Here is a 15071-nt window from a genome sequence, read left to right on the forward strand (position 1 = left end):
TGTTATCTAATGCATAATTGAATAGTCAACTAAGGGTGCAGTACCCAGCTGGTTCCCAGTTACATAATCTAGTCTTGCACATACTCGGTCTCTTTGGAGCATGCTCATTGGTCAAATTTCATCACATACACCAAATACATTCAAGTATATTCTGCATGTTTTCTAGTGACTCAAGTGGAAGATCACTTAAGGGATAAACTATCCACTGAGCATGTTTGGCCAGTGAGTTTCCATAAATTTGCCCCCTGTGGTCTCAATGTTCACATGTTAGTGCCCAAAACATGAGCTACAGGCCACCTTAGCTTAGGACTCAGAGGTGGGACTTGAGTCATAGCAGAGTGGTTTAAGAATCAGGGAAGTGGCTTGAAACCCAATTCCAGGGGGACTGAACATCTCCAATCTCATATTGACTAAGGCCTTAATCAAATTCTATGGAAGTGGTGATAAAAGGCATACTAGTCTCTCTTGAATTGTGAGGGGACATTTTAATATTTTATTATTGACTTTTAAGTTTGCTGGGCTTTTTTTTGAGGGAGTAACTTAGTTATTACTTGCTTGCACTATAGGAATTATCCTCTATTCCTTGATTTCTACAAATCTTTTAAAATCATGAATAACTACTATACTTTATGGAAATATTTTTTGCTTTTGTTGCAATTATATATTTTTACCTTTTTCTTGTTGTAAAGTATTTAAATGCATATTTATAAAAATTATGATTATTTAAGAAATAGTAATGATGTTTCAAAAATCAAAATGAGAAATCATTCAGACCTATCTACAAGGGGTCTTAAAAAGTTCATGAAGTGTATTGTAAAAAAGCTATGCATGGATTGCAAAACTTTTTTGCACCAAAAATAAACTCATAACTTGTTATAACATGTCTGAACAGGATCTAGTTTGAGGCACCAAGAATAAGACACCAGTTTGAAAAGAGCCCCTATCAGAGTAACATGAACTCTGCTAAAATTGATGCAAGAACAAACATCAAATTTATGGTGAAACTTGTGGTGGAAAATGGTGATGTAACTGATGTTTTACACAAGGAAGGGAACAATACTCCAAAGAAACAGCAGTTTGTGAATGGATAACTTGGTTTAAGAAGGGATGCAACAATTTTGAAGATGAAGCTCACAGTGGCAGACCGTCTCCAGCAATTTGTGAGAAAAAAATATGATCTTATTCATGCCCTAATTAAAGAGGACTGATGATTAACAGTAGAAACAATGGGCAACACCACAGATATCTATGATGGTTCAGCTTTCACAATTATGATTGAAATTAAAGTTGAGCAAACTTTCTCCTTGATAGGTGTGAAAACTGATGCACCCAGATCAGCAGAGTTTTCAATGAAAATTTTAAACGAAGCGGGACCACGATCCTGGAGCATTTTTTCAAAAAGTTGTAACAAGAGATGAAACATGGCTTTACCAATATGATCCTGAAGACAAAACACATTCAAAGGCATGACTACCATAAGGTAAAAGTGGTCCAGTGAAAGTAAAAGCAGGCTGGTCAAGAGCAAAGGTCATAGCAACAGTCTTTTGGAATGCTCAAGGCATTTTGTTTGTTGGCTTTCTGGAGGGCCTAAGAATGATAAAGCTTCCTTATTATGAGAGTGTTCTGAGAAATTTGAACTTTTAGGAGAAAAATGCCTAGAATAGCATCACCAGAGAGTCCTTCTCCACCATGTCAATGTTCCTGCTCATTCCTCTTACCAAGCAAGGGCAATTTTGCATGAATTTTGATGGAAAATCATTAGGCATGTATCTTTTAGCCCTGATTTGGATCCTACTAAATTCTTTTTGTTTTCTAACCTTAAAATTTCTAAAATGGCACCCATTTTTCTTCAGTTAGTGATGAAAAGTATACTGTACTGACATGGTTACATTCCCAGGACTCTTGGTTCTTTAGGGATGGACTAAATGGCTAGTATCATTGCTTACAAAAGTGTCCTGAACTTGATGGAACTTATGTTGAGAAATAAAATTTGTATTTTCCCTTTTTATCTTTTAATTTCATTTTTCTAAGAGCTTTTTGAATTCCCCTCATACCTCAAAAATATTCACACACTGGGGAATACTCATGGACACACACAAACATACACACACACACAAGCACGAATATACTATACATGTTTAATGTGATATGTATGGAATTTTGAGTTTCTGCAGAAATATAATGCATCTGATTAAATGTATAGGATTAATTGTGCACAATTAACTGAATATATGGCAAACAATTTTCTCATTGTACTAATCATTTTTTCATTAAGTGTGTGGTAAAGTGATGGGAACAAAGTAGGCATTTAACACATGGTTTGTGAATAAACTAATAAAATAATTAAATATGCACATCTTCAATGAACACTCTAAATGGCACTTACACTGAGAATCTATGCACAGTTTCTGGGGTCAATAATTTATCTAATAGCTTGAAAAGGTAAAAAGGAAGTTGTAGGAAAACCTCTTCAATCCAAAATGGAGAACCTCAGGAAAAAATTGAATGAGAAATGATTATACATAAACAAAACCTGTGTGGGAGAGGGGAAGAAATATAGAAATAGGAACAGAAAAACAGCTATGCCAAGAAACTATTTCCTTTTTAATATATACATATACATATGCATATGTAGTATGTATATATATAAATATATATATATATATGTTTACTTTAAAATTTACTTGTACATATTTGTGGGGTAGAATGTGTTGTTTCAGTACATGTGTACACTGCACAATGATTCACTTAGAGTAGATAGCATAGTTTTGTACCCATTAGTCCACCATTTTTCCTCCTCATCCCCCAGTCCCCTCCCCTCCTGGCTACCCCTCTATTACTATACTTTTTACTTCTATGACAAACCACTTTATTTTATTTTATTTTTCAGATTCCATATATGCGTGTGAGCATCTCTTTCTGTGCTTGACTTACTTCACTTGATGATTTCCAGTTCCACCGATGTTGTTGCAAATGATAGGATATCATTTCTTTTTAGAACTAAATAGTATTCTATTGCAAGTATATACCACAGTATTTTTATCCATTCATTCTCTGATGGAAATATATATCGATTCCATCTCTTGGTTATTGTGACTAGCAAAGAAACAAATAAAGTGTGCTAGAATTGAGGCATTTATTTCTGAGTCTTTTGTCACAGCTAATCTGATGATCTATAGGACTTCAAATTTCTGAAAATATCTTCAGTCTCAATGACTAGAGAAAAATTCTGTATAACTATAGTGCTATATTTTATGTATTTTAGGTTTCATATTCTTCACATTTTAACATCTCTGAAATATGAATGAAGCTTACAATCATGGTGTCTTTGATTTGATGCAATATGGTACTAGCTTCTAGAGTCTAGAACTGGATATAAGTCTAGAAACCAGCAGCCTCCTAACTTATCTGAGGTCTTATGAGATCATCTTTGTGGGAAACATGCTAAAGAATGGGCCTCAGTAAAACTAAAGTATTTATGTTATACAGAAAATTGTCATCTAATTTGAAAATGACACTAACGTGTTCGTGTAACTCCTATATCATGAAGGTGGATTCTATCTCCCTAATTTCTACATAACTCTAAGAAATAATTCTGTCTTTTATTCCTTTTAATTTTATATTGTTCTATCCCTTGCAATGTTTTCCCATAAATCTCTCACAAATGACTAATGCTCAGTGGAAATACAAAATCAAACAATAACAAAACTCACCATTATAAAAAAAATCTTTCAAATATTACTCCTGGTAAGGTTCATATGCATTCACATAAGTCATTGCGCATTTTCACATGAAAAAGTGTTTTAATATTTCTTAAATGGATCCTTTTATTTTTTGAGAAGTTTCAATTGGGTGCCTTTCTGAGGAAATTTCCTGGTAGAATTTCCTCGATGCTGTGTAGTCCATCTAAAGGTAATTTGATAATCATGGAGTTTAATCATTTCTTGTTTGACAGTTACATTTAGACGTGGATTTCTTATCCTTGGCACTATTGGCCTTTGGGCTGGATACTTCTTTTGGATAGGGGCTGTCCTGTGCATTGAAGAATGGTTAGCAGCATCTCTAGCCTCTAACCCGTGGATGTTAACAGCATACCCACACACCCCACACTGCAGCAACCAAAAGTATCTCCAGACATTGCCAAATGTCTCCTGGAGGCAACATTGCCCCCAGTTTAGAACCACTGATTTAGGATCTCCAAAATTGGGCTTTCATTTTTCCAGGAACTAGATTCTGTATTTCAGAAATATGTAGAAATAAATATGTTGACCATAAAGTCACCCAAACATTGGCAATTTTGTATTTTTATCTTGCCTTTCACTAAATTTTACTAAGGATGACAGTAAAAAAACTTAAAATACAGATTCCCTTTGAGAATTTTGCACATGACATCTCTGTACAATATCTGGCAAGAATTAGATGCCTATCAAAGACATTTAATTTGAAGTCTTCACTTTGTGCTGCCTATCTTCACACTGGAAAAATATAAGCTTTCATTTCTTCCAATTAATGAAATGTGTCAACTAGTGCTTTGTTGTGCTACAACTCCAACCCCCATGCCTGTATTTGTGAGGTTATGGAAAAGGCAGAATGATATGATTGTGTACTTCAAATACAGAAATATTTCTTGCTCTGATATAATGATCAGAGTTCCCAAGTTAGGATAGCTTTGTAGAAACAGATGCAATCCTGAAATTGAAAGCTAAAATATAGCCAAGATAGTGCTATCCTGGTGTATGAAAGACAAGATTTGAATCTGAGCTTTTGGCTTCCTACCAGTATGACATTCATTAAATCCATTTCTCAGAGCCACAATCACTTCAACGGAAATAAAAAGGAATGTTTTATAAAAAGCTGGGTCATTGTATGAATCAAATAAATATATGCCAAAAAAACCCTGGAAGCATATCTTACATATATGCTTTTATATATATATATATAAATTTTTCCCATTAATTGTGAGGCGCTATCAAGTTATGAGCTAATTATTGTCCTATAAACATTTGATAGTTCCTAAAGTTGTCTCTTGCTTTACCTGAGGGTAAAAGCATGAGAGGCTGAAATTGATGTGGTTGGTGGATAGACTCAATTTAAAATGAGTGAGCATAAGAGAAGGCAAAAATCATATCCATGATGTGCAAGATTTTGAGATCATATTAAAAAAGAAAGTTGGACAATTTGTCATCCATGAAAACCAAGACAATAAATTTCTCTTTAATACCATATCCTTTTTTCCTATTTTCAAAATCTCTGAGCATCTGTGATAATCCCACATTTGAAATATGCAACTTAAGAAAAATGTATCCCACCTTGATGAAATATTACTGAACTCTTCAAAAAAAATTTTTTCTCCAAACATGGCCTTATTTTCTTCTTCACATTCATTCATTAGCAATTATTTATTGAGATATACTGTGTATCGAAAATGTCGAGGATGTATGAAGAAATAAAGAAAATAGATAATACTCTCTAATCATTGATAACACACTTTATGCAGGAGGTAGAAAGAAAAGAAATGAATGTAAAATATATCTTTAATTACAAATAGTAAAATATAAAGAATAAACTAGCAATAAAATAGATAAAAAGAGGATTATAATATGAACTAGGGATTAGGTAATGTATAATGAAATTAAGCTGAAACTTTAAAAAAAGGGAATAAAATGAGTTATATAAAATTAGAGTAAAGAGTGTTTTAACAAAAGGAGTTTGGTATGAAAACTCACAGGAAACAGAGAGCTTTGTAAATTCAGCAAATTTTCAGAAGACCAGTGCGGCTGCAGTTTAATGATTATCTGATGATACTGAATAGGCAGAATGAGTCTAATCCATGTGTGGTCTTAAAGTATGTACTTTATTGATTTAATTCTATTCCCAAAGAAGTAAGAGTTTATATTAAAAGAGACACTTCAACATCCAATTTGCCTTTTAGAAAGATGACTCTCACCTTGCATAGAGGATCAGTTAGAAGGCAGCAAGGGTAGATATTTAGAAATGTATGAGGTTTTTGCAGTACTTTGGTAAAGAAATGCTAGTGACCTACAAGGATGATTAAAATGGAGATAATGAAAAGAAGAAAGAATCAAGATAAAAATTTAGGTCTAGGATCAAAAGATCAATAGTATAGATAGATTAAATGTGGGAGATGAAAAACGCACTTCTGTCAGAACTATAGACATTACCATTTTTGTCTTGACTGGAATTTGTTGCTTTTATCAGAGATGATATCATACGACATCTATTTTCATTCTTGCTATCTGAGATGGGGATCTGAGGCAACATACTTCCCATTCCCGGTTCAATGGAAGTTCTTAGTATCCAGAAAAATTAAAATATATCTAACAATAATAACAAGAAAGATATAGATATAGATATAGATGATTCTTTGTCAAATAATAGGTTTTCTCAAATTACTTTGCATCTTCTACTATGTTTTCTATCACATGGCTGTTATATCTTCTTCTGACACAATTTTGCTGCAACTCTCATTCTGATCTGCCTAGTTTTCACACAGTACACAATAGGGTTCATCAGTGGAGGTACGAGTAAGAGAACATTTGCCATGAGAACATTAAAGAGAGCAGAGACATGCTGGACAAAGCGATGGACAATGGCCAGGTTGATGATGGGCAGATAGAAGATGATCACTGCACAGATGTGTGAAACACAAGTATTGAGGGCCTTGAGCTGCTCCTTTCGGGATGCAATTCCCAGCACAGTCTTGAGGATCAGGATGTAAGTCATAGCAATGAGCAGAAAGTCCACCATAAGACAGAGTGCCCCAAAAAAGCCATAGATGACATCAATTCTGTTGTCAGAGCAGGCCAACTTCATGACATCCTGGTGGAGACAATAGGAATGGGATAATTGGCTTTTCTTACAATATCTCAAGCTTCTTAAAGTGAAGGGGAATGGCAGAACCAGGAGGAAACTCTTAAAGGACAACACCATCCCTACTTGGGCAACTCTGACAGGTGTAAGGATGGAGCTGTATCTCAGAGGGTTATAAATGGCTAGGAAGCGGTCAAATGACATGATCAGAAGAACTGAGGACTCCAGTGCTGTGAATCCATGAATGAAGAATTCCTGGGCAAAGCAGGCATTGGCAGAAATTTCAGGAGCATTGAACAGGAAGATCCTCAACATGGTGGGAAGAGAAGATAAAGACAAACCCAAGTCAGTCAGGGCCAACATGGAAAGGAAGTAGTACATGGGTTCATGCAAGGAGGGCTCTGTCTTGATGATAAAAAGGATGGTGCAGTTTCCCAGAATAGCAACAAGATACATGCTGCAGATGGGGATGGACATCCAGATGTGTGCATATTCTAGTCCTGGCATCCCAACTAAGAGAAAGGTGCTGATTTCAACATTTGATGTGTTGGTAATGGACATGATGAACTTAGAGTATTCTGCAGTGAGATATATAGATGCTTGTGTTGGTAAAATAGGAATATCTCAAAATTTTGTGGAAAGAAATGCAGTGTTGAAATTTAAGGCTTCCTTCAGTTCTCTTTTAACAGAATAAAGCATTTTTGTGACTATCATACAGAGAAAAGTAAATGTCATTTTAGACTAGAATCTGCCTATATCATAAATTGGTAAAATTATTTCTGACCATATTTTTCCTATGGAGAAACTAGATTTAAATTGTGCATTCAGATGTGCATCTGATATAATTTTTCCTGTATATATGAGTAACCCAGAGCCAATTTTCCTGGAGTCCTCTATTATTTCTTGCTTTCACATTCTAGATAAAGTTGTGGGTAGAACAGTATATAATTTCTAGAGTGGTACTACATGTGGGCAAAATAATTTCATAGGCTAAACACTTTCCTAACTCCCATAAATATATGGTCTTCTCAAACCAAACTGCCTTGGTTTTATCCCTTGCCATCTGAAAATTGTTGATGACTTAAATATTCTTTTAAAGTTTCTCAATTTTCAAATCATTTATATATTTGAAAAGGTAATCACTATAGAGATTAATGCCAGATTATGTCTCATTTTCTCCTGGCCTGGAATTTGTGACTAATTATGTAGTGTCAACTGGAGAACAATGACCTGAGGAGCTTAGTATCACAGGTTAGGAGAATTTGAATTCTGTTGGAAGCTGAGCTCCCAAACACAGTTCATTTCCAGTCTCTGAAAAGAACATTCTGCCTAGTGGTATGACTTCTGGATGCCTCTCCCTACTCTGTATGAAGTTGTATGTGGGTGATTGCCAAAAACAGAAGTAAAGTGAAAGCAAAATAGATGAGGATATCTGGGTACTCACCAAAGAGTAGATATTTTAATAAGCACTTTGAGAGAAGCCAAACAATCACAGTATAAAAACTCAAGGTATTGTTGAATCTGTCTGCTACCAAAGGCTCTTCTTGATATACAAGGGCATGCCTCTTCCTTTTGCCCTAATCACCTGCTCTGGGATCACTGAGTTCTCTGAGGACTACAGCCGGGCTGGATCTATCCTGAGAATAATAATAAATATTTGCAAATGCAGGAAATCTGCAGAGATAGTTGACACCAAAGAAATGAAATAAGGATCTAGACCTTAAATAAGGGACTATTTTGGTTGGAGAGAGGTCCTTAATAAGCAGATACTGAAGAGACAGTGTAAATTCTGTGTGAAAGCTATGACACCTCTGTTGGATAGTTGATTTATGTATTACTCCTTTAGCCAGGGCAGAGTCTAAGCAGACATGCTATGATGTGAGTATGTACATTCAAGGAAATGTTGCAGGAAAACATCCTGGAACATATATTTTTAGCCTAGACTTCACTCCTGACCCCTGTATCCATCCTTCCAGGTCCTCTTAATATCACCAACAAGATATCCTTTAAAACTAACGTGAGTAAAGAAGAGTCCATTTTTCTACCTTCCCAAATCTACCCTTTTTCAAGGGACCTATCACAGTAATAAGACTTCATGCTTAAGAATTCATAAGCCAAAAGTCTGAGCTCTTCTCTCTCACATTTTTTTCCATAGTAATAGCCAACATTTACTGAAATTTTAAGTTGTTTCACTTGCTGAGTTTTATTACTTGATAATAATGTGGAATTCTGGAATCTTTTTAATAATAGTAAGTAATATTATTATCTTCATTTTATTGATGAAGAAAATATTTCTCACGGAAATCAAGTAGTCTGTCCAAGATCACATAAAGTTGCGTGGTAGAGGTAAGATAGGAACTCAGGTATGTCATATTCCTAACAACTGAACATGTATAATGCAATCAGGATCATTCAGTCAATAATTGGAGAGTTACAGACTGAAAGGATGGCTGAAGTTCTGTACTATTTTCAGCATTCTGAACTGACTACTGGTTAATTCTGCGAGGTAATATCAACATTTAGTCTTACAGTTGTGAACCTTTGCAGCAGAGAAAATAATGCTAGTATAGGGATTCTCAGGAAAAGGCTCTTGAGGAGAAAAAATATATATGCAGTATTCATTCCCACTGATGCATAGTATTTGGATGGATATGAATATTAAGTTGACCAAAGAGCGAAAACATAAGAAAGTTTTACCATAACCCTCCTATAAACTCTTTTAAGCCACGTAATGATTACTTTTTACTTGCACATAGCCTAGTGTTTATATTTCCCTTGAACATAAGCCTTGCTTGGCAGCACTGACAATAATTTTATCCTTCCATTCTTGCTTTCTGTGTTCACTATCTCTAGGTCCTTTTCATTAAAGAGACAGCAGCATGCATTTTGTGTGTGTGTGTGTGGTAATTGCTTTGGTGATCTTATGTGGCTATTGGCTCCATGCTGGGAACTGAGCCTATTTATTCCATAACAATATAAAGTAAGCTACAACAGAGCATGTAGTACATCTAATTCTTTAAATCTTGATATGTCCAGTCACTAGCATAGTGGATGGCATATGGCAGCTTAGTAAATGTTTGTTTCATGGAATAAATGATTACATTTTTAAAACTGGCATCATAATATATGTACTGTTTTTACCTTTGATATCTTTATTATTTTTCCCATTTTGCTATTCTTGCTATGGAATAAAGAACAGATTTTTTAAATTGTTAGAATTATTTATAAGCATTTTATGTTTACAATACCTATTATATACATTTTTGTATGCTTAATTTACATAATATTATAAACAGTTTTATTTGTATAAAGACAATATTAACATAAAGATACATAATAAATGTTGATATTTCATCCTAAAGATTTGAAGTATTTTTCTTGTAAAAATAAAATACTATAGATTAGTTGAAGTTTCTCTTGACCATGTACACTGAATGGTAATGAAGATTTGTATATCAAACACATGGAACACAGCTAAAGCAGTATCTGTGCAGAAAATTATAGGTTAAGTTCATTTATTAGGAAAAGAGTCAAAAATCTAAATATACAACTTCAATTTCAAGAACATAGTAAAATTAGAATAAATTAAGCCCAAAAGAAAAAGGAAGAAAATAATAATGGTAAAAACAGAAATCAATGAACAGAAATATGACATAAAGTCAACAAAGCAGAAATTTGATTCTTTAAAATGTTTAAGAAAATCCATTAAAAAAAAAAAAAACCTCAGCAAGACTGATCAAGAATAAAGAAAGAAAACACAAAGTTTATATAATAATATAACTACAGATCTACAGACATAATACAGGTAAGTGAATATAATAAATGCAGTAAACAACATTTTTTTCCAGTAAAGTAAATAACTTAGATGAATTTGACAAATCTTCAAAAAGCACTAGTCTCCAGAACTTAAACAAGAAGAAAGAAAAAAAGATGAATAATACTGTCTGTTAAGAAAATTTAGTACATAATTTAGAAAAGAGCTCTTAAAGAAAACTTCATATCAAGAGGTCTTTATTTGTGATTTATTCTATGCATTAAGGAAGAAATAATTCCAATATTATATATACCTTTTCAGAGAACAAAACACTTCCCAACTTGTTTCATGAGTGAGATTTAAACCAGCCAATTACATTATAAGCAAAGGTAAATAATGCTAAATATATCTTAAGGGCATAGATTCAAACATTTAATAAACAGGGATAGAGTACAATGACATATAAAAAGAATAATATATCATGAACAAGAGCAGATTATCCCAGGAATAAAGCGTTAGTTTTTAAAAATCATAAATGTACTTCTCCACACTGACAGACAAAAGCAATAAAACCACAAGATCACCTCAATAGATAAAGTTCATTTTTAAAAAATTATAAACTCTCCCTGAAGAAATCAGAAGTTACTTTGATTTAACTAATTACTTCTATTAATAAATTAAATAAATTATTTTAATTAAAAAATTGAACATTGTTTCCTGATGTCAGGAAAAGTCAGGGATGTCCCTACCAGTGCTTCTGCTCAAAATTGTACTAGATGTTTGAGACAAAGTAATATAGGAAGAAAAAAAGAAAAAACGTATAAAAATTTGAAAGAATAAGGTAAAAATATTCCTATTTGCATATGATATGATAGTTTATGTAGTATCTATAAACGCTAAAAACAAATTGAGAAAAACTGGCTGGAAATAACATAAACACTAGAATCCAGCATACTTTAATAAAATCTAAAATTAAATTTTAAAATGTCTTTCACAGTAGGCTCAAAAACATTAAATATATAAAAATAAATAGGATAAAATAATTTCAAGATACATAAAATAAAAACTTGAAAACATTTCCAAAAATTTCAAGAATACCTAAATAAATAGATAGATATATCATATTTATTCATAAAAAACTTCTCTATTGTTAGGATGTCAATTCTTACCAAAATAATGTATTGATTCAGTGCAATTTTAGTCAAATTCTAGTAGGTTTTAAAATTGACAAGTTAATTACAAAATGTACATAGTAATGCAAAAGACATAGAATAGGCAAGAGAAGAAAAAAGTTGGATAAATTATGCCATCAGATTTCATAACTAACTCTTAAGCTACATTTATTAAACTGTGTGGTATTGCCACAAGAATAGATAAATAGATTAATGGAATAAAACGTTGACACATACATATAGAGCCCAGACGTTGACACATACATATAGAGTCACTTGATTTACGACAGTGAGACTTAGCCTTTTCAATAAATGGAGCAATTTATATACAAACGGAAATAAATAAATCTTGGAATTTATCAAAAATTAATTTTAGTTGAATAATAGGCCCAAGTATTAAACGTAAAAAGAAAAATCTTGTAGAAGAAAAATTACGGTATTTTTATGATTTTGGGATAACTATGGACACTCAAAGACTACCCAGAAGGAAAAGAATTCAATAATCAGAGTTAAACAAGAGGAAGAACTTCTATGGAAAGACCAACTACCAAGTGGGACTATATATTCTCATTATATATACCTGATAAAGTACATATAAAGAATTTCTACAAATCAGTAAGAAAAATACAATAAAAAACTGGCAGTGCACTTGACTGGGACTTTTCAATTTGAGCTTAGGAAAATGCAAATTAATATCACAATTAAATACTGTAAGATACCCATTAGAAAGGCTAACATTAAACGGGTCAACAATTCCATATTTTGGGAAGATGTGGAACACTAGAACTTTTCTACTGTGCTATTATATGTGTAAATTGGTGCAAGTTCTTTGTTTGGCATTATCTACTGTAGATAAACTAATGCCTACCATATGACATGAAAATACCATTTCTAGAGAAATTAGCTCATATTTCAAGCAAACACATTTTTAAGAATGCCTATAGGAACTTTACTAATAATAGTCAAAATCTGAAAACAACTTTAATATCTGTCAACCTGTGAATGGGTTAAATATAATTATGTATTCATTTATTTGACCTTGATGTTGACCTGATTATCTAGACTTTTTAGAGCTCCCTGGATGATTCTAATGCCTTGCCAAGATTCAAGGGCAGAATTTGCATGGGTCTTGAATAGGTGCTATCAGTTAAATGGCATATTCCTGGGTGCCTGTCTGTCTTTGATGACTTAATTTTTCCATGATGAGTCACGATTATTCCTAGGTAAATTGGTTCCTAATCACTGGTACAGTATGCCTTTTCTAAGAAATATCAGTGAAATCCCTACAAGCTATGATGTAAGTTGATTTCTTATATACCTTTAACAATCTTTTTTTGTAAATAATATTTTTGATATTATTCTTTTTTACTGAAGTCGTGCTGTCCTCCTCATTCCAGTAGACAATTTCTGGACTGCTTAGTTTTATTTTCATTTATTTATTTTTGTTTTGTTTATTCCTGTCCAATGCTATTTCCCCAGCCTTTCTGGAAAAAGAATCTCATTTTAAACATATTACAGTGATTAGAGTCATGATACAGGAATTGATAGATGACCAATTTTGCCAATCAAATGAATTTCATATCTATTGGTTTAGTGATCAGTTCTGTTACAATATTAAGAAAGTTATTACTCAGCTCTTTCCCTACGTCTGTAAGTGGAGCTGATATTGAAAGTTCTCTTTTCTCTTATTTGAGATGTAAAAAGTGTCCTACTGCCTATTTATCCAACTTGGGACAACTTAACATGCCATGTGGGTTAGCTCCATATAAAATACTGAAGGAAACAAGATAGAGAGGTCAAGAGTGTGAGAGTTAGTGGTACTAACAACTTCTTTCCAGCAATTAAGAGTGCTATAGTTCCCCCAGTTCCTGCAACTTTTACTTCACATCTGTGAGCCATTATGGTATCTTAACTAAGAATTTTTTGTTTGTTTAAGATAATATTTGATTTGCTGTCACTTGCAGTGGAGGCTCTATCATACTAATGCAGACTTTTTGATTTTCAGAATAGAGTGTGGATTAAAGATATCAGTGCTTATTAGCCAAAGGTTTAAATTCAGTCAAATAACTTTTAATGAGGACCTGCCAGATCACATAAACACATATACACACACACATACAAACATATTTCAGATCATATATATATGTGCATGTGTGTGTTTGAATAAAATTACTCCATTTATTTATAATATTTGAATACTATTTATGCTTGTTTTTCTTTTCTTTTTTATTGGTTATGAATATTCATGAGATACAAAGCTGATTGTCACCCTTCGTACTTGCTTTTATTTTCTTTTCTGTCCCAAGTAATTAATTCATTGAACATGTGAACACTACATTAATGGAGTTTCCCAGACATACCCTAATTGATTCTACTAAACATTTTATTCACGTCTTCAAAATTGGCTAGAATTATAAAACTATTAACAAACATACAATAAACAACTGGTATGTCCCAGGCACTTTATTGGGCACTGATAAAGACAGAAGCAAAGATCTGCTTCTTAAATCACTTGCACATTGATTTATGATGTAGACAACAAAGAATTAATACTGTTAAGTGGCAGATAGAGTTTTGTACAGACTTAGAGGAAGAACAATATACACTTAAAGAAGGCAATTTATGGATTCTATGGAGGACAATCAAAGATACGAACAAATAAAATATTTGTTTGCCTATTATGTTTTGTACTTAATTTTAATTGTTTTATGCATGTGAGCCTTACATCTCCTAACATATATCAAGGTACCTTGGGACAGGGGCATTTTCAATAGTTTATTTGAATTGCTGATGACTGACACACACGCATACACAATACACAATAGGTGCTTATGAGATGCTGACTGTGTATGGGGATGGGTGCGTGTGGGTGTGCTTAATCTTTCAGCATACTTCGGTCACAGTTCAGCATGCCTGAGTTAATTACAGCCATGATCTTTTTTCCATAAATGAACATGTTACTTATTTTTTTAAGAATAATACTTTGGGAATCTTTTTAATTCTAATTAAGACTGAACTGCTATGGTTTGGGTCAGGTATAGTTATAAAGCTGGTTGCACAGAGAGATAAAAATGCAAAAGAAGGTGAGATTAGTTATAAACATATTACATTCCCAAACCTAACTCACAAGACATCTAATATGGAATGTTCTTGCTGCTTAATTAAACAAATAACTTGACACTTGATGAGCATACTGAGTATAAGCAGTACAACTTTGTGTTCAGTCTCTGTTTTTTCATTGTAATTCTTTAATGCCTACATTTTTTCTAAAATTGTGAAGTGAGCTGGGCTTTTATTGAAGCTGAAATGTCCCA

The 15071-nt window shown here is 33.1% G+C and overlaps 1 protein-coding gene across 1 annotated transcript; it reads right to left on the reverse strand.

Moving 5' to 3' along the window:
* Positions 1 to 6450: 6450 nt before the first annotated feature.
* LOC134376890 (olfactory receptor 51A4) lies at positions 6451 to 7392 on the reverse strand. The gene has a single exon (XM_063095464.1). It carries the CDS (start codon positions 7390 to 7392, stop codon positions 6451 to 6453), a length of 942 nt encoding a protein of 313 aa, XP_062951534.1.
* Between the last annotated feature and the right edge of the window lie 7679 nt (positions 7393 to 15071).

This window comes from Cynocephalus volans, chromosome 4 (genome assembly GCF_027409185.1).
Source record: "Cynocephalus volans isolate mCynVol1 chromosome 4, mCynVol1.pri, whole genome shotgun sequence".
NCBI lineage: Eukaryota > Metazoa > Chordata > Mammalia > Dermoptera > Cynocephalidae > Cynocephalus > Cynocephalus volans.

Excerpts from the sequence above, each read along its gene's own strand:
- LOC134376890 (XM_063095464.1), bottom strand. The coding sequence starts at position 7,392 with ATGTCCATTACCAACACATCAAATGTTGAAATCAGCACCTTTCTCTTA.